The 19,036-nt window shown below is 41.7% G+C and overlaps 1 protein-coding gene across 17 annotated transcripts in view; it reads right to left on the reverse strand.

The window, feature by feature from the left end:
* KIF1B (kinesin family member 1B) overlaps positions 1–19,036 on the reverse strand; it is a 211,485-nt gene that overhangs the window by 86,947 nt on the left and 105,502 nt on the right. For 11 of the 17 annotated variants that reach the window (XM_063594790.1, XM_063594780.1, XM_063594786.1 and 8 more), the window contains 5 exons: positions 14,005–14,098; positions 12,280–12,428; positions 10,073–10,251; positions 9,242–9,379; positions 7,781–8,029 (listed from right to left, as the gene is read on the reverse strand). In XM_063594790.1, coding sequence (XP_063450860.1) covers positions 7,781–8,029; positions 9,242–9,379; positions 10,073–10,251; positions 12,280–12,428; positions 14,005–14,098 — 809 coding nt within the window. The remainder of the gene's footprint in view (positions 1–7,780; positions 8,030–9,241; positions 9,380–10,072; positions 10,252–12,279; positions 12,429–14,004; positions 14,099–19,036) is intronic. The other 6 variants (XM_063594801.1, XM_063594798.1, XM_063594800.1 and 3 more) reach the window with 1 other exon arrangement.

The raw sequence follows: 19,036 nt of genomic DNA on the forward strand, positions 1-19,036 counted from the left end.
GTCGCCAGGCTGTAGTACAGTGGCACGATCTCAGGTCACTGCAACCTCCGGCTCCCAGGTTCAAGTGATTCTCCTGCCTCAGCCTCCCGAGTAGCTGGGATTACAGGCACGCACCACCATAGCCAGCTAATTTTTGTATTTTTAATAGAGATGGGGTTTCACCATGTTGGCCAGGCTGGTCTCAATCTCCTGACCTTGTGATCCACCCGCCTCGGCCTCCCAAAGTGCTGGGATTACAGGTGTGAGCCACCGTGCCCAGGCGAGCTTAACCTTTTAATTTAAGAAATTATAAAGAGGTTTTGTTTCATTTTTCCCAATAGATAAAACAGAAACCAGGAGACAAAAAAGGCAGGGAAATGGGACGAAATACAGTTAATAACTCTAAAATAAATTCCATATCACAGCATATGGTCTTTATTGGTTGCTTTTTGTCTGATTTTGAGATGGAGTCTCACTCTGTCACCCAGGCTGGAATGCAGTGGTGCAATCTCGGCTCACTGCAAGCTCTGCCTCCCAGGTTCACGCCACTCTCCTGCCTCAGCCTCCCGAGTACCTGGGACTATAGGCGCCCGCCACCATGCCCAGCTAATTTTTTTGTATTTTTATTAGAGACAGGGTTTCACCGTGTTAGCCAGGATGGTCTTGATCTCCTGACCTCGTGATCCGCCTGCAACAGCCTTCCAAAGTGCTGGGATTACAGGCGTGAGCCACCGCACCTGGCCTATGGGTCTTTATTGTTACCTTATTTATTTATTTATTTTGAGATGGAGTTTCACTCTTGTTGCCCAGGCTGGAGTGCAGTGGCGCAATCTCAGCTCACTGCAACCTCTATCTCCCGGGTTCAAGCGATTCTCCTGTCTCAGCCTCCTGAGTAGGCTGGGTTTCTCCCTGTTGGTCAGGCTGGTTTCAAACTCCTGACCTCAGGTGATCTGCCCGCCTCGGCCTCCCAAAGTGCTGGGATTACAGGCGTGAGCCACCGTGCCTGGCCATTTATTGTTACTTTAAGAAATAACTATTATTGGCTGGGAGTGGTGGCTCATGCCCGTAATCCCAGCACTTTGGGAGGCTGAGGTAGGCGGATCACCTGAGGCCAGGAGTTCGAGACCAGCCTGGCCAACATGGCGAAACACTGTCTCTACTAAAAATATAAAAATTAGCCGGGCATGGTGGCATGCACCTGTTGTCCTAGCTACTCAAGAGGCTGTAGCAGGAGAATCGCTTGAACCCGGGAGGTGGAGGTTGTGGTGAGCCAAAATTGCACCACTGCACTCTAGCCTGGGTGACAGGGTGAGACTCTGTCTCAAAAAAAAAAAAAGAGGCCAGGCGCAGTGGCTCATGCTTGTAATCCCAGCACTTTGGGAGGCCGAGGCGGGCCGATCACAAGGTCAGGAGATCAAGACCATCCTGGCTAACACGGTGAAACTCCGTCTCTACAAAAAATACAAAAAATTAGCCAGGCATAGTGGCAGGCGCCTGTAGTCCCAGCTACTCAGGAGGCTGAGGCAGGAGAATGGCGTGAACCCGGGAGGCGGAGCTTGCAGTGAGCCGAGATCGTGCCACTGCACTCCAGCCTGGGCGACAGAGTGAGATTCTGTCTCAAAAAAAAAAAAAAAAAAAGAAATGACTATTATCTTCAGGCAGGGTGACTGACAAGGTGAAGTCAGCAGACACAAATGGGCAGAGAAGCTCTGCAGCAAGAAATTTTTGAGTTCTAAGATTAGAGGAGACTCTGAATGGGCATCAAGATAAATGTTAAGGGCCGGGTGGCTCACGTCTGTAATCCCAGCACTTTGGGAGGCCGAGGCAGGTGGGTCACCTGAGGTCAGGAGTTCGAGACCAGCCTGGCCAACATGGTGAAACCCCGTCTCTACTAAAAATACAAAATTTAGCCAGGCGTGGTGGCAGGCGCCTGTAATCCCAGCTACTCGGGGGCGCCGAGGCAGTAGAATCGCTTGAACCCAGGAGGTGAAGGTTGCAGTGAGCCGAGATCGCACCATTGCACTCCAGCCTGGGGGACAAGAGCAAGACTTTGTCTCAAGAGAAAAAAAGAAAAAAAAAAAAAGAAAAAAGATAAATGTTAAGGGAGAAGATGACAGTTGATGCCTAAAAGGTTTGCGTTTGCTCCTAGAGTTCAAAACCTAATTCAGAAATGCATAAGTAAAAGCTAAATTATAGCTCTAACACTTTATATTTCAAGCAAACTAGCAAAGTCCTATCACATTTGTATTTTCTTCTTTATTGTGTAGCTATTACTTTTTTAAAAAAGCAATAAAAACTGGTGGTCACAAAGCTAGAGTGTTCATTCCAATTAGTGAAAGGGAAATAGAATCTAGTTCCTACTATGATTCCAGTCTTCCCATTTGGTATATGCTGATCTTCGAACATAAGACAAAAGACAAAGACAGACACTTGTATCAATAAATCAAACAAAACCAAGTGACATACATGTTTATCTGATGATTTTCCTGCTCTGAAATCTATTTTAAAACAAAGAGAGGAGGAGGATAGACTGGGTATTTGGGATTTCAACTCAAAGTAATGAAAATTATGAAAACAGACATAATACATCACAGAAAAACAAATGTTAACATAACTAGAGCATAAATGAAATACAAATGAATCTATAACAAAAATAACTGCAAATGAACATTAAATCAGATGAAATAATGCCACTTCCCTTTCAGTCTGCTCCAAAGCAGGAGAGAGAGAAATGCTAAGAAACAGAGAGTTGAAGCTCTGGTGTAAAAAAACATAAGAATGAAAAGTTCTAAAAAGTTCTAAACAAGACCCTCAAACAACAACTACTGCAACAGAATTTAAAAGACTAAGAATTTGGCGTAAGGTATCAAATGGATAATTTCGCTTTCAAAGTCAACACATACACAGATCACCCTCCTCTATTATGGGCACCCCAGCTAGACTTGCCCATTTCAAGGCCTGGGCCATTAAAGAGCCATTGCACATGTCCCCTGCCTGGAGTCCTCTCTGCACTCGATGCCTACACCTCATGCCTTTGATGTCTTTTTTTTTTTTTTGAGATGGGGTTTCACCATGTTGGCCAGGCTGGTCTCAAACTCCTGATCTCAGGTGATTCACCCACCTCAGCCTCCCAAAGTGCTGGGATTACAGGCGTGAGCTACCACACCCGGCCTCATGCCTTTGATTTCACATCTTCAGGTCTTATTTCAAACACCACTTTCTCATAACAGGTCCCCCAATGTTATGTGATCTCCGACAACACACACAACTATTTCATCACTGCTATAATTTACATTTATTTGTGCAATTATTTAATTTATGTCTGTGTCATCCATCAGACTATAAGTCTATGAGGGCAGGAACCATGTCTGGTTTTGCTCACCACTGTCTGCAGAGGGCTGGGCCACTCTATAAATATTTGGTAAGTGAACATCAATGTGCATAAGGGAACAGGAAAATGATTTGCCTCTTATCTTTAAGTAGAAGTGGAAGCTTTTCTAGAAAAATGGGTTATAACAGAAGCAGAAAAGCAAAGCCATCCAACTTATACTAGGTTGATTTTTCAGAGCCACCTCATAATGGATATTAACTATATAGAACACATTTAGATTCCTAACTATATCTAATTTATCTTAAAAATAGCTATTCAAAAACAGAAGCCACCTTTTTTTTTTTTTAAAGAAAGCTTATATTAAGCACACATTACATTAAAGTACTGTTTGCACACACAGTAAAGATGAGATTGCCTTTCTGCCTATGGCAATGGCTAGTCCAAGTGTGGGAGCATTGAAGGCCATTATTATAGATTTCCCTTTTTAGATAATTCTGTAATTCTATGGCAGGGACATCAGCTCCATGACTACACAATCACACATTCACTAGGTAGCACCTTGTTATGTTACCAGAATATAGCCCTTAGCTCCAAATCAATGCTATATAAACATTCTATTCTGAAGCTTTTTAAACAGAATTTTCATAATTACTCTGCATTTTTTAGAATCCTTATACTTTGACCTAGCAGACTGAAGGAGAACAGGGATGAGAGAGGGGAATATGTAAAGGATACGTTAGCAGAAAGTTCAATGAAGTTACTTCAAAAAGTGGAACAAACTGGTCAACATAAAGATAAGAAAAATTAGCAAAATTATGGTGCTACTTATAGAAAGAATGTCAGTTAAGGTACTTAGAGAGATCACAGAATCATCATCTTTAACCCCCTTTTAACCCAGAAGACTAGCTTAAATATTTTACATTTCATCCCAAATTATGATGGATGGTTCATAACATCCCAGCATGCCATAAGAGAATAGCTAAAGGGACAAGCTCTTTTTCACTTGCAATATAAAGTTTTAGCAGAGGCAGTCATGGCTAAAAAACAAACTTACTAATGGAATTTCACAAGAAACTAATTTTTTTTTTCCCCCTAGACAGAGTCTTCGCTCTGTTGCCCAGGCTGAAGTGCAGTGGCGCGATCTCGGCTCACTGCAACCTCCCCCTCCCGGGTTCAAGCAATTCTCCTACCTCAGCCTCCTGAGTAGCTGGGATTACAGGCACAAACCACCATGCCTGGCTAATATTTGTATTCTTAGTAGAGACGAGGTTTCACCATGTTGGCCAGGCTGGTTTCGAACTCTTGACCTCATGATCTGCCCACCTCGGCCTCCCAAAGTGCTGGGATTACGGGAGTGAGCCACCGCACCCAGCCAGAAACTAAAAATTTTACAAGTGATTTATATTGGCAATTATATGCCAATAGGAGAAATCCAATCTTGTGAATCACAAAAACAGGAAAGTAGTTACTTTCCTTACACATACAATGACCACTACACAACTGGGTGATGTTGCATTATTGTAAATTTTGTTTGTAGAAGAGAAATGTAGTCAAGGGCAAAAATGGAAAGCTATCCTTCACTTTACTGATTGCTATTATATTATTTCACTTCCTCCCCCAGTCCTTTCTTGCAAGGTTAGAACTTGGGAACCTAAACAAATGGAAAAATCAATTCCTGAGCCACAGCTCCATAAGTATTTTATGTGAAAATCAAAATAGAGTTGATTGCTTTATACCTATACTTACATCTGACATGATTAAAAGAAAGAAAACTATAAAACTAGAGAGAAAACAATACATGTATCCTCAGTTAATTTCCACATTAAGTGGGATTGTCTTGAGTTTCCACACAACTTCCTCAAAATACAAATGCTTCTTAGTAGAAGTCTTAACCAGGATATTCATTTTTGCTAGTGTAGATGACAGAATATGAAAGTTGAAAAAGATCTTTATGGCTCTTTATTTCTACCTGTTATTCACTTTACACTTGAGAGCCCAAAGGCTTCACTTTAAGTTGCTTGTCATAGTGACAGAGATGGCCTAGGACCCAAGGCTTCTCCTGACAATTAGGTCAGGCTTCTCCTCACCATGTTACGTAAGATGAAGCTGCCTACTCTTCACTGCAATGGTATAGAACACAAGCGAACAGTTTTAGAAACTGTGTAATTAGCACTGGGACAAAGTTTATGGCCAGAAACTGGGTTTTAACTTCCAACTCCCTTAGAACAGGATGGAAACGTGCTGAAGAACACAGGCAGCCATCAAATGAAGCAAGCATTATTGTCCCATTATTTGTACATACCTTTCTCAATTTTAATAAAAATCAGCTTCTCTGAAATTCTACGTATCTATTCATGGCGATATGCCAGTAGAAAACAATATTCATGGCCACATAATCCCTTTATGTTTATTCATGGAAAAACTGAATTCTAAATGCTCCTTTGCCACTGGAAAACCCAGAGACTGTCTAATACTATGACCTACAGTTACACTTGAGGCTTTCATTTCTATCAAAAAAGCTTTTCTTTTCCCCCTTTCCATAAGAATGATCATCTTCTAATTTAGTTATGAGGTTCTGACCATGTGACCAATACCATACTACAAATTCTGTTTTATTTTATTTTATATTTTTTGGTAGAGTTGGGGTCTTGCTCTGTCCCCAGGCTGGAGTGCAGTGGTGCAATCATGGCTCACTGCAGCCTCAAACTCTTGGGCTCAAATTATCCTCCTGCCTTAGCCTTCCAAGAAGCTGGGACTACAGGCATGCACCACAACACCCAGCTAATTGTTTTTTAAATTTTCAAAGAGACAGGGTCTCACTATGTTGCCCACTCTGGTCTCAAACTTCTGGCCTCAGCCTCCAGAGTTGCTGAGATTACAGGTGTGAGCCACTGCACCTGGTGAGATAAATTTTAGAACCTATGTCTCTACTAGGTCAGGAGACTCGCTATCCTTTAATTTTTAGATAACTGGTACTCATCCATTTAACACTGACATAATTCCCTTATTTATAAAGGATTCAACAATATGTGATTCTAATGTACCATTAAAGTTAAATTTAATACTTTTAAACCTGGACATACTTTTTGGTTAATCCAATGCGTGCTCTACTGTTGAACTTGTAATTTAAATTACCTCAGCATGAAGGCTGGAGATGAACAAAGACACCAGTATTAGGACCATGTGCATAGAGAGTTCTGCATCACTGAAAGATGGATGCACAAACTGAGAGCCAGAGACAATGCCTCAGTTTGGTGAACTAGTCTTAACACAAAGCAGTTTCATATAGCACCGAACAAATATTCATTGTTTTTTTTTTTTTTTCTTTGAGACGGAGTTTCGCTCTTGTCACCCAGGCTGGAGTGCAGTTGTGCAATCTTGTCTCACTGCAACCTCTGCCTCCCGGGTTCAAGTGATTCTCCTGCCTCAGCCTCCCAAGTAGCTGGGATTACAGGCACCCGCCACCATGCCCGGCTAATTTTTTGTATTTTTAGTAGAGACGGGGTTTTACCGTGTTGGGCAGGCTGGTCTCAAACTCCTGACCTCAGGTGACCCGGCCGCCTTGGCCTCCCAAACTGCTGGATTACAGACGTGAGCCACCACACCCAGCCTAATTTTTGTATTTTTAGTAGAGACGGGTTTCATGGGTCACGTTGGTCTCAAACTCCTGACCTCAGGTTATCCACCCACCTCAGCCTCCCAAAGTGCTGGGATTACAGGTGTGAGCCAAAGTGCTAGGATTACAGGGGTGAGCCACCGTGCCTGGCCAATATTCACTGCTGATGGGGTCAACAGATGATTTTCTGAGCTTTATCATTATAAACCCTATAGGTTAAAATTTTAGCAGATGCCAAAGATCCGTAGATAGGCTCAGTGAAACTGGCCGAAGACAGGCATCCGTTTTAGGTAAAGGAGAAGCTTAACTTTCCTGATTCTTTTTAGGATTCAGTAGACTAAGCAAAAAATAAATTTAACTCTACTCCTGAATCTACTTTTGTCCTCTGACTCCTGCAGTACCACAAATTCTTCAGCCAAACCTTGGCCTCACTCTGCCCCCTCTCTCATGTTACCTCCATATGCTTTTTCAATCACAATCCTTTAAAAAGGAAACATCTAGACCATAATACTATTCACTGAACCCACTACGTTTGACTCTTAGCTTTACTTTCTCCTTTGGGGTTCCCTTCTTCAGAACAAAATTACTGGGCAATTTAAGACAAGGTGTCTTCCATGCAGTCTTCATATATTGCTACGTATTGTGCTGAGTAGACTGAGGACCTCACACACAATGCCTGAGAACCATCTCAACCAGACCAGCACTGACTAAGAGCTTGAAGTATTGGAGAACTTGAAAAAGAGCATTCATGAGTTGAATTGGCTAATGCAAGGTTATCCAAAATTGTGCAAGCAGGGAGGCCTTCAGAGCAAGAGCTGGTCCCTTTTCGCCTTTCTCACAATAACCTCACCAACCTTCCCACTAAAATGAACCAAGGGGATCGGTCGTAAAACGGGTCATGCCCGTCACTGAAGAGATCTGATCCCTCCTCCGTCCCTGCGTCAGAGCCGGCGTCATCCACGAATGCCTCATCATCAAAATCCTCCATCTCATCTTGCTGCTCGTCAGCCAGCTCAGTGATGTCGGAATCGGCCGTGGAAAAAGTGGGGGAGGGTGTGCGGTCGGCAAGGCGCTCATTCACACAGCCGTGGAAAATGGGGGAGCTAGACACCAGGTAAGACGCCAATTAACACAGCCAGGGAGAGAGGAATAGTTGGTTAAACAGGAAGCAATAGGTGCCAACAGGACAGAATCCACTGGGGAATCAACACAATAAAAGCAAATGGAAAAGCAAAAGGATAAAATAAGCATAAATCATTTGGGTCAGGTGAAAGGGAACAAGGGCAAGTTGAAAAAGTTATGTAAGGACTAATCCTTAGAATAAGAAAAGCAAAGGAAACACGTGAGTAGACCATCCTAGGTAAATACTGTGCTATAACACGTTTACATTCTCCAGTTCACATAAAAGATCAGCATCCAGGCCTCAAAGGACCCACTCAACATCAAAGTGAAACAAGAAGGCTTTCAGTCTTTACTGAAATTCTCATGTCATTTTGGAGCAGAAACCAAAATGGATGAAATGGCATATGGCAAAGCAGCATGTGCTTTGCTAGGGTAAGATGTGTTTGGCCAATTCATCTCTTTGAAAAACTACTTTGCTATCAGAGTAGAGTGGAAAAGATTTACTTCATTTCCACAACATACTATGACTTCGGCAACTCCTTTTTACCCAGCTTCTTTAAAAAACATCACAGGGTTTTCTGCAATTGAAAAAGCAATTCAAATTCTGAAATCATAAGCTCAAAGTTAAATTTCCCTGCTTTGAAAATTTGAAAACCTCTAAGAACACTTGACTCAATATGGACTCATAGAGGCACTATGTGTTTTCATTAAGTGCTGGAAATAATGTATAAAAAATGAGGCTGAAGGGGACTACCAAGGTGCAATTAATTTACCCTTGCAATGACTAAAGTGGGATGAATTGCTTTTTAAAAAAAAGAAAAACAAATCAGATCACGAAGAGATTGTGTCTGATAAGCTGTACTATGAATTTAAACTGTGTAGGATACAGGCATAAGTTTTCTTTTCCTTCTAAATTTATCTTAATCAATTACAGAACACTTTGTAAGTTTAAAGTCAGGGAAGATTTAAATACTTTGGCTGAAAGTTTGAGAGTCGAAACAAAAATGCCTGCTGCATATAACTGAAGGGAAATATACCAAATGACGCAGTGGTTATGAGGGGATAAGATTATAGATAAGGCCTTTTTACATCTTTTTTTTTTCCTCTTAACTTTTTATATTATCTGCTCAGGTTTTAAACACTTAAAACTATTCATTATTTTAAAAGAAGACATCAACAAAATCATCACATACCTCCCCACAAGTTTGAACCAGTGGAACCGATCATAGAAGGGATCGCTGCCAGTCACAGTGGTTTCGCTTTCGTCTTGGGCACTGGAGGCCATCTCCCCTGCCCTATCATACATCTCTCGCATCAAATCCAGCCTCTGCCTATTTAGTAAACACAAAGCACATTGGGTTAATATAATGAGATTGCATTAAACTTTCACTTTGGAAGCATCTTCCGTTCAAGATTTTCTTCAAAAAAAAAAAGGAGTTGCTCCCACTGTTTAATGTTACTAAAAAGAATGAAGCCCAAAAATACAGAAACCAACACTCAGTATCTGAAGTGTCTTGATTCTAGAGATAAGCCATCAAAAGTCAAGAATGGCCACCTATCCTCTACCGGGTGAAAAGTCATAAGGGGAAATATTGTAGGTCAACTGTATGTGACATCTCAAATACACTGAGACGGGGGAAATACCTCATTATACTACATGTAAAAGAAGCCAGATTATAACTTCCATGTTTATTATTGATTATCCTGAGGTCCAGGATAGAAAAGATAAATAAGTTCCAAATCTGAAACAGAAATATGATGAAACTGGAATATTTAAAATTTAAAGGAGGGTCTATGGAGGGTAAACTTAAATATCTACAAATGTCAGAGTGTGTGAGGAGTGCATTTATTCACTTAAAAGAAAACAGATGGATGGTAATACCATTGGCCAGCAACAGCATTTAGAAAGTACAGGGAAGTAAGCAACAGTGTCCTCAGAGAGAGGAGAGCTGGAGGGAGCTCACTTGAGCAGGTCATTGTTATTTCCTAAATAAAACAACCAGCCTTTATGAATGTTTTCATACTTGAGTTTCTCCAAAGACCAATAGTGTGTTGCTCCATTCTTCAAATCCTGGACTTCTACTGCTACCACTGTGCGAGGGAAAGGCCTGTCCTCATGAGTTTTTTCCATCTCAGTGGGAAGTAATTCAGGAGGCAAAGGGGAGTACAGTGTGTCAGTCAGCAGAACAAACTGAAACTGCACCTGAATAGAAAGAATAAACCATTGACAAATGGTTTTCAGCAAGCAAGCTTCAGAGATGAGACGATACAATCATACCCAATGGGAAAGAGGTAGAATGTGCTCAACAAATATCTTGTGACTAACTTTCTACTGAAAAATATGGCCACCTGTTAGCAGTCATAGGGAATAACCCTAACTTCAAATTAAGCTATTTAAGGACTTTGTTTTCCTAGCCTGGCAGTGTTTTTGCACATACGAAAATCTTCTTGAGGGGAGGCACGGTGGGGACAAGGTTACACTCTGTCACCCAGGCTGGGTGCAGTGATGCAATCACAGAGCACTGTAGCCTCCACCTCCTAGGCTCAGGTGATCCTACCATCTCAGCCTCCTGAGTACCTGGGACTACAGGCATGCATCACCAGCCTAGCTGATTTTTAAAAATTTTTTGTAGAGATGGGGTTTAACCACATTGCCCAGGCTGGTCTTGAACTCCTGAGCTCAAATGATCCACCCACCTCGGCGGCTCAGATCACAGGCACAACCCACCACACCCGGCATAAAATCTTTATAAATACATTTTGATTGAATGAATGAAGACTTTTATAGAATTTATACCAGAGAACAAAAGGTCGACCACAAAATGCATATCTAGTCCCTCACTAATGAGAGAGGATGAAAACACAGCAAGGTTTCCCATTTTAAATTCAGAGGATTGCAACTACTGCTCTTAAAAGCGTTTATTTGGCTGGGCATGGAAGTTCACACCTGTAATCCCAGCACACTAGAAGGCCGAGGCGGAAGGATCACTTGAGCCCAGGAGTTTGAGACCAGCCTAGGCAACACAGTGAGACCCTGTCTCTACAAACTGAGCCCAGCCCAGAAGGTGGAGGCAGTAGTGAGCCATAATTGCGCCACTGTACTCCAGCCTGGGCGACAGAGCCAGATCCTATCTCATAAAAAAAAGTGTTTAATAAATATGGTTTTATAAAAGTGTTTAATAAATATGGTAAGTACTTCACGACATCGCATCATTTATTTCTCCCTACCACGTTATAGTTTCATCAACAATTATTAAACAATTATTTAATATTAATTAAATGCTATGCACAGTAGTAAGAAAAAAAGACAGTTACTGCCTTTATTTAGTCTACTTGAGGAGAGGAGTGGCTAATAAATAATTATAAAATGAGAAAGGCTGCCGAGATTATGAATGAAGAACATATCGTATTCCCTAAAACTAGAATTTAGTTTTAGGAGAAGATAATTAATTTCCCCAAAGTTAGGTGGTCCATGCTCTTACCTACTACACAATATGGTCTTCCACTGTAATCTTAGCAGTGAAGAAACTGATAAACACGGGGGCATACAGAAGACTGAATCTAAGGTTTGGTGTGAAGTTTTGGTACTACTTACAAAAATGAATAACATTTATTGCCTTTTACCATGCCAGACACTATAAGTGCTTTATGCATATGCCCATTTTCATTCCTCACAAAATCCCTTGGTGCCAGGTACTGCTGCCAACCCCATTATGTAGATGGGGGAATGGAGGCACAGGGCTAGGGGGATCAACACCACTCGTGGAGCTGGGACTGGAACCTGGACTGTCTGGGTCCAGGGTGCATGTGCTTGTCCACTACACAGCAGTGCCTCTCAGACCCTAGAGGAGAAGCAGATCAATGGCAAAGGGGAATACCAAACTCAGAGGTGCAAACTTAATAACAGAAAAGTGGAAGAAAATTAAAATTATTCAGAAACCCAAGAGAAGTATTTTTCTATTACTATGTTTCTCTAGTTTTTGTAGGAATATAGTCTATTTGTAAAATAAGGTAGAAAACATTTTTTTAAAAAATTTTATTTAACAAAAATTTAATTAGCACCTACTATGTTCCAGGCCCATATATTAAATAAAGACATATATAAAGCTGTTTTATAGCACAAAGCAGCTGAGTTCCCCCAAAGGAAAGGTTAATTCAAGGTGAGAGCCCAGATGCTCCCACAGCAGGCTCGGCTTTGCCTCCAGCTCTCCTGTGTCCTCCTGCTCCATACCTTCTTTTTCAGTTCCACACTGATGGCATTGGCCTCCTTTAGGTACACGGCATTGCCCCAGAGTAAGTCCCGTAATGAAGTAAACTGATGAGACTTCCATTTCCGGAAGGCCCATTGGGCCAACTCAAATTCATGCTGTGTCCAAGGAACTGAAAGAATGAATGATGCATATTTAATGGCAATCTTACAACTATATAAAAATTACACCTCTCTTCTAGCTTATCTCTTTTACCAAGGTGAGGTGTTTTCCAGTTTCTCTCCATTCAGCCGCTTTTGTTTCTTTTTAGTAAAGCTTACCAAATTCTGTTGATATTATGAAAGCAATATATACATTTCAGAAAATCTTTAAAAATCCTACTTTTGCATTTATTTAAAATAATACAACAAAGAAATAAATTTTTCTTTTTTTTAAAAAAAGGTATAACATGTGGCCACAATAAAAAAAAATACTCCTAGCTAGGCACAGTGGCTCACGTCTATAATCCCAGCACTTTGGAAGGCAGAGGTAGGCGGATCACCTGAGGTCAGGGGTTTGAGGCCAGCCTGGCCAACATGGAGAAACCCCATCTCTACTAAAATTACAAAAATTAGCCAGGCGTGGTGGCACGCACCTGTAGTTCCAGCTACTCAGGAGGCTGAGGCATGAGAATTGCTTGAACCCAGGAAGCAGAGGTTGCAGTGAGCCAAGACTGCACCACTGCACTAAAGCCTGGGTGACAAAGTGAGACTCTGTCTCAAAAAAAAAAAGACAAACTCCTGACCTCTGTTACATTGTATGACTTCATATATTTCTTTTTTTTTTCTGTTACAGAGAGAAAAAAGGTACCATCTCACTTATTTAAAAATAAGAAATTCGCTGGGCGCAGTGGCTCATGCCTGTAATCCCATTACTTTGAGAGGCCATGGCAGGCAGATCACCTGAGGTCAGGAGTTTGAGACCAGTCTGACCAACATGGTGAAACCCCATCTCCACTAAAAACACAAAATTAGCTGGGCGTGGTGGCGCATCCCTGTAATCCCAACTATTTAGGAGGCTGAGGCAGGAGGCGGAGGTTGCAGTGAGCTAAGACTGCGCCATTGCACTCCAGCGTGGGCGACAAGAACAAAACTCTGTCTCAAAAATAAATAAGTAAATAAATAAATAAGAAATGTAATACATAAATTAAGAGTTCCTTCAAAGTTAGTTTGAAGCCTTGAGATTGCCAAGAGGTTGGGTAGAAAAACGAATTGTGATAAGTGTTCATACTGCATTATAAGGCAATAAGTAATAATGAAAGCCCTAACTCAACTAAGAAATGCTGGAAAATCTAAGATAGGCAAACATGACTAAGCAATATGATTAGAAATTTGCCAGAAATGGCTTCAAATTGAACGACTGTCTTAACAAAGATTCAGCTCTATATTTGTAATGGATATCTAAAAGTCACATCTACAGCAATATGAGAGACAGTGCAGGTCAACTTCCTAAGGGATTTAAATGAACATGTGCTCAGAAACTGTGCGAAGGTCTAAGAACACCATCACTCCCATCCCCACCTCATAAAATACAGCCTGGATTCTCAACACTGCACATCTATTCAATCATCTGTAAACTGGCTCAGTAAAATGTCAATAAATGATAGGGCCAACTAAGAGGAATCCAGCTTTGATTATGCATAAGTGACTAATTTGATAATATAACTTCAAAAAGATATACACAGGAAACTTTCGGTCTCTAGATTTCACCTTCTTCCTCTTCTTCCTCCTCTTCAGTTGTTTCTGCAGCCAGCGATCGGGTTTCAACCTGCTTCTGCAAGGCCTGCAATTTACTCTCATAGTCCTGAATGAAAAGAAAGGAGATAACATGTAGGAGAGGGAAGAAATAAGAGGGCAGGGAAAGAGAAATGGAAGGAATATTGGGGGAAGTAGAGAAAGCAAAGGACAAGGAAAAGAGACAAAGGCAGGAAACAATAATAAAAAGACATACAGAGAAATGTTTAGGAAAAAAACCCACAAAGCACACAAGATGGTCTGTAATGGGTAAATGTTAAAAAGAAAAAACTCACTGCAGTATGTTTCTACTCCCTCAAAGACTCAAGAGTTCTTTATCTGGGGTAGTGGTAGGAGAAAGGGGGAATTTTTAGGTGAAATAACACGTGTATACCTTAAGCGTTAGAATATATTCAAGTAATATCTTATATATCAATAAATTCCAGAGAAAAACAATATTGAAAAAGATTAAATTCACCAGTATCATCAAAAATCTCAATTATCTAACTCTTTGGAAGGAAAAAAAATTAAGATTGTAGACTTTGATGCTTCCTCTGAGTGAAAAATTACTATCTTTGATCAGTAGGATGAGTTTAGCCTTCAGGTAACCAAAAGCTCATAGTGCTATTAGGACTGAAATAATTTATAGACTGCATTTAGTTATTCAAGTAAGACACTTTATTTTCAATATGCAACTATAAGATGGATTACTGACCGGGTGCAGTGGCTCACACCTGTAATCCCAGCACTTTGGGAGGCCGAGGTGGGTGATCACCTGAGGTCGGGAGTTCGAGACCAGCCTGACCAACATGGAGAAACCCTGTCTCTACTAAAAATACAAAAATTAGCTGGCCATGGTGGCACGTGCCTATAATCCCAGCTACTTGGGAGGATGAGGCAGGAGAATCACTTGAACCCGGGAGGCAGAGGTTGAAGTGAACAGAGATCGCGCCACTGCACTCCAGCCTGGAGACAGAGCGAGACTCTGTCTCAAAAAAAAAAAAAAAAAAGGATTATTGTAATACAAATCAGATGTATCCTTCATTTTTCCATCTACTCCATGCGTTTTTCAATAAGGGTAATATCACCCCAAAGGGGCCAAAAAATGGTTCTCAGAGGATGAAAAAAATCTCAGTCTTTTAATATATGAAGTACAAATATAATCAGTATACAGATATGTAGTATATCTGAGGTATTAAACTCTCATGGTGGGCAGAGAATAGGGGACAAATTCTAAAAAGTTTCCTTAGGTTGTTAATTTGAAAAACTTGAATTTTAGTGAAAATAAAATAAGTAGGGTTAAGAAAGAGACCTTCAAACAGTGCAATACTAAATTACAGCATAAGCATAGCATTTTAAGATTTACTGCCAGGGTTTCCTCCTTCTTTTTTGAGATGGAGTCTCACTCTATTATTGCCCAGGCTGGAGTGCAATGGCGCAATCTTGGCTCACTGCAACATCCACCTCCCGGGTTCAAGCGATTCTCCTGCCTCAGCTTCCTCAGTAGCTGGGACTACAGGTGCCCTGCCTCAGCTTCCTCAGTAGCTGGGACTACAGGTGCCCGCCACCATGCCCGGCTAATTTTTATATTTTAGTAGAGATGGGTTTTCACCATGTTGGCCAGGCTGATCTCGAACTCCTGACCTCACGATCTGCCCACCTTGGCCTCCCAAAGTGCTGGGATTACAGGCGTGAGCCACCGCACCCAGCCCTGCTTCTTTTGGTTCCCTAGCAGTGACCCAATTACAGGCTGTCATGAGACAAAGGGTATAAGTATGACCATCCACTGTTTCCAAACAGAGCTCGCCAAGTCCCACATCAAACATTCCATGCATCACAAAGCACTGCTGAAAGCCATTTAGCAAACTCCATTACAAAAGGAGCTCCCAAGCAATGCTCAGAAGGATGCAAATATCCTCTATGGTTCTGGTCGTTTGTCAGTTATTCTCACAAAGGAAGTGTTCTCTTTAGATGGGCAGGCAGTGACCAAGACCACGAACCAACTACATAGCTTTACTAGATATCTAAACACACTTTTTTAGGAGACTACATGTTATGAAAAAAAAGAAAAAAAAATTAAACTGGTAAGAGGCTTGGGTTTGGGGTCCTGGCACTTGTTCTTACTAGCCTTCTAATTCTGAGAAAGTTAAATTCTCTCTAAACCTCACCTTCTTCATCTTTAAATGAAGATTTTAGCATTTGACCTGCCTACCCACACAGTACTAGAGGAAGGACCAAGAGATGAACCATTTTAAAAACACGTGAAAGCCCTCTTACATGGTAATACAATATCAAAATGTCAGGCAATTTTTTTTTTTTGAGGTGGAGTCTCGCTCTGTCACCCAGGTTGGAGTGCAGTGATGCGATCTCGGCTCACCACAACCTCTGCCTCCCAGGTTCAAGCAATTCTCCTGCCTCAGCCTCCCAAGTAGCTGGGACTACAGGTGCACGCCACCGTGCCTGGCTAATTTTTTGTATTTTTAGTAGAGACAGGGTTTCACTATGTTGGCCAGGCTGGTCTCGAACTCCTTACCTCGTGATCCGCCCACCTCGGCCTCCCAAAGTGCTGGGATTATAGATGTGAGCCAGTGTGCCTGGCCTCAGGCAATGTTTTTTTTATAAAAGGTTATTGTTTAAGCATACTTAGCACCTAGATCTTGGTTTCTAAGTACCACTGCCACTGAAAGGAACCAGGGTTCCTTGAAAAAAATAGCTGCTTCCAGGTCTGAAGCAAGGAAAGTACAAGGTGAGTCTGAAACATTTTGTGTCAGAAAGGATGGAAGAACTCAAACACCACTGGGGCCACTTCAAAAGGACACAGGATCCCACTGGCCAATAAATCAACAGAAAAATAATACATACATTGAATATAGAAAGAATTCATGATTCCATGGTGATACTGAAAGAAGGAGAGGAAAAGGGGAAACTCTTCTTTAAGTAAAAATTTTTAAAAAGCTAGCTAATTACCAGGCATGGGGCATGCACCTGTTCATTTCAGCTACTCGAGAGGCTGAGGCTGAGGCAGTCACTGGCCTCCCAAAGTGCTGGGATTACAGGTGTGAGCCACCATGCCCAGCCCCTGGGATCCCTGGAGCCCAGGAGTTGAAGGCTGTAGTGCGCTATGATCAGGCCTGTGAATAGCCACTCCAGCCTGGGCAACACAGCAAGATCCCATCTGAAAAACAAAAAACCAAAAAAAAGGTGGCTAATAAATGCAGAAGAAATGGCAATTGGAAAATCACCATATTGTAACCCCAGATGTAATAACTGAATCAAGAAAGGATAATAAATACTAAAATAGGCCAAGCACAGTGACTCAACGCCTATAATCCCAGCACTTCGGGAGGCTGAGGCAGGCAAACTGCTTGAGCCCAGGAATTCCAGACTGGCCTGGGCAACATGGCCAAACCCCATGTCTACAAAAGAATACAAAAATTATCCAGGTGTGATGGCACACACCTGTAGTCCCAGCTACTAGAGGGGCTGAGGTAGGAGGATCACTTGAGCCCGGGAGGCGGAGGGTGCAGTGAGCTGAGATCGTGCCACTGTACTCCAGCCTGGGCTACAGAGCAAGAGACCCCAACTTAAAAACAACAACAATAACAACAAACAACAAAAAGCTAAAATAATTGAGTAAAAGATGCATGGGAAACAGAATATGCATACGATCCAAAGTCCATGCCCAGATATCTATTAGTAAGAAGGGAAATGATACATTTACAATGGAGAGAGCTGGGAAACATCACATTAACCAAATTTACCAAACTTTAACATTATTGATAATAGGACAAATTGACATTTTATGTCTACTGATGTGATGCAACAGGAAGTACACAACATCACCATTATAGCAATCTTTTTCCTTTTTTTTGGAGACAGGGTCTCCCTCTGTCACCCAGGCTGGGGTGCAATGGTACAATCATAGCTCACTATAACCTTGACCTCTCAGGCTCAAGTGATCCTCCTGCCTCAGCCTCCCAAGTAGCTGGGACTACAAGAGTGAGCCAACGTGCCTAGCCCCTTTATAGCTTTTTTTTTTTTTTGAGATGGAGTTTTGCTCTGTCACCCAGGCTGGAGTGCAGTGGCACAATCTCAGCTCACTATAACCTCTGCCTCCCAGGTTCAAGCAATTATCCTGCCTCAGCCTCCCAAGTAGCTGGGACTACAGGTGTGCACCACCATGCCCAGTTAAATTTTGTATTTTTAATAGAGAGGGGGTTTTACCATGTTGGCCAGGCTGGCCTGGAACTCCTGACCTCAGGTGATCCACCCGTCTCGGCCTCCCAAAGCGCTGGGATTAGAGGCGTGAGCCACTGCACCCGGCCCCTTTATAGCATTCTTAACAAAAAGATTTAACTTGAATCTAATATTGAGGAAATAATCAGACAAATCAGAATGTGGCCTAGACAATTCAAAAATACCAGTATAATGAAAGATTTAAAAAATCATAACCAAATGAAATATATAAACCTTGACTGGATCTTGGATTAAAACACTCTCTTTCCTAATTTTTGATTTAATTAACGAAATTTGAAAATGGACTGTACATGATATAATATTGAATCAATATTGAATCAGTATTAAATTTCCTAGATGGGATAGTGGTATTAGGAGAATATTCCTGGCTGGGTGCAGTGGCTCATGCCTGTAATCCCAGCACTTTGGGAGGCCGAGGCAGGCAGATCACCTGAGGTCAGGAGTTCAAGACCAGCCTGGCCAACATGGTGAAACCCCATCTCTACAAAAACACAAAATTAGCTGGGCATGATAGCAGGTGCCTGTAGTCCCAGCTACTTGGGAGGCTGAGGCGGGAGAATCACTTCAACCCGGGAGGTGTAGTTTGCAGTGAGCTGAGATTGCACCATTGCTCTAGCCTGGGCGACAGAGTGAGGCTCTGTCTTAAAAAAAAAAAAAAAAAAAAAAAAAAAAAAAAAAAAAGAATATTCTTGATTTTAAGAGATAAGCATGGAAGTATTTGGGGTAAACTGTCATGATATCTATAATTTTC

Source organism: Pan paniscus, chromosome 1 (genome assembly GCF_029289425.2).
Source record: "Pan paniscus chromosome 1, NHGRI_mPanPan1-v2.0_pri, whole genome shotgun sequence".
NCBI lineage: Eukaryota > Metazoa > Chordata > Mammalia > Primates > Hominidae > Pan > Pan paniscus.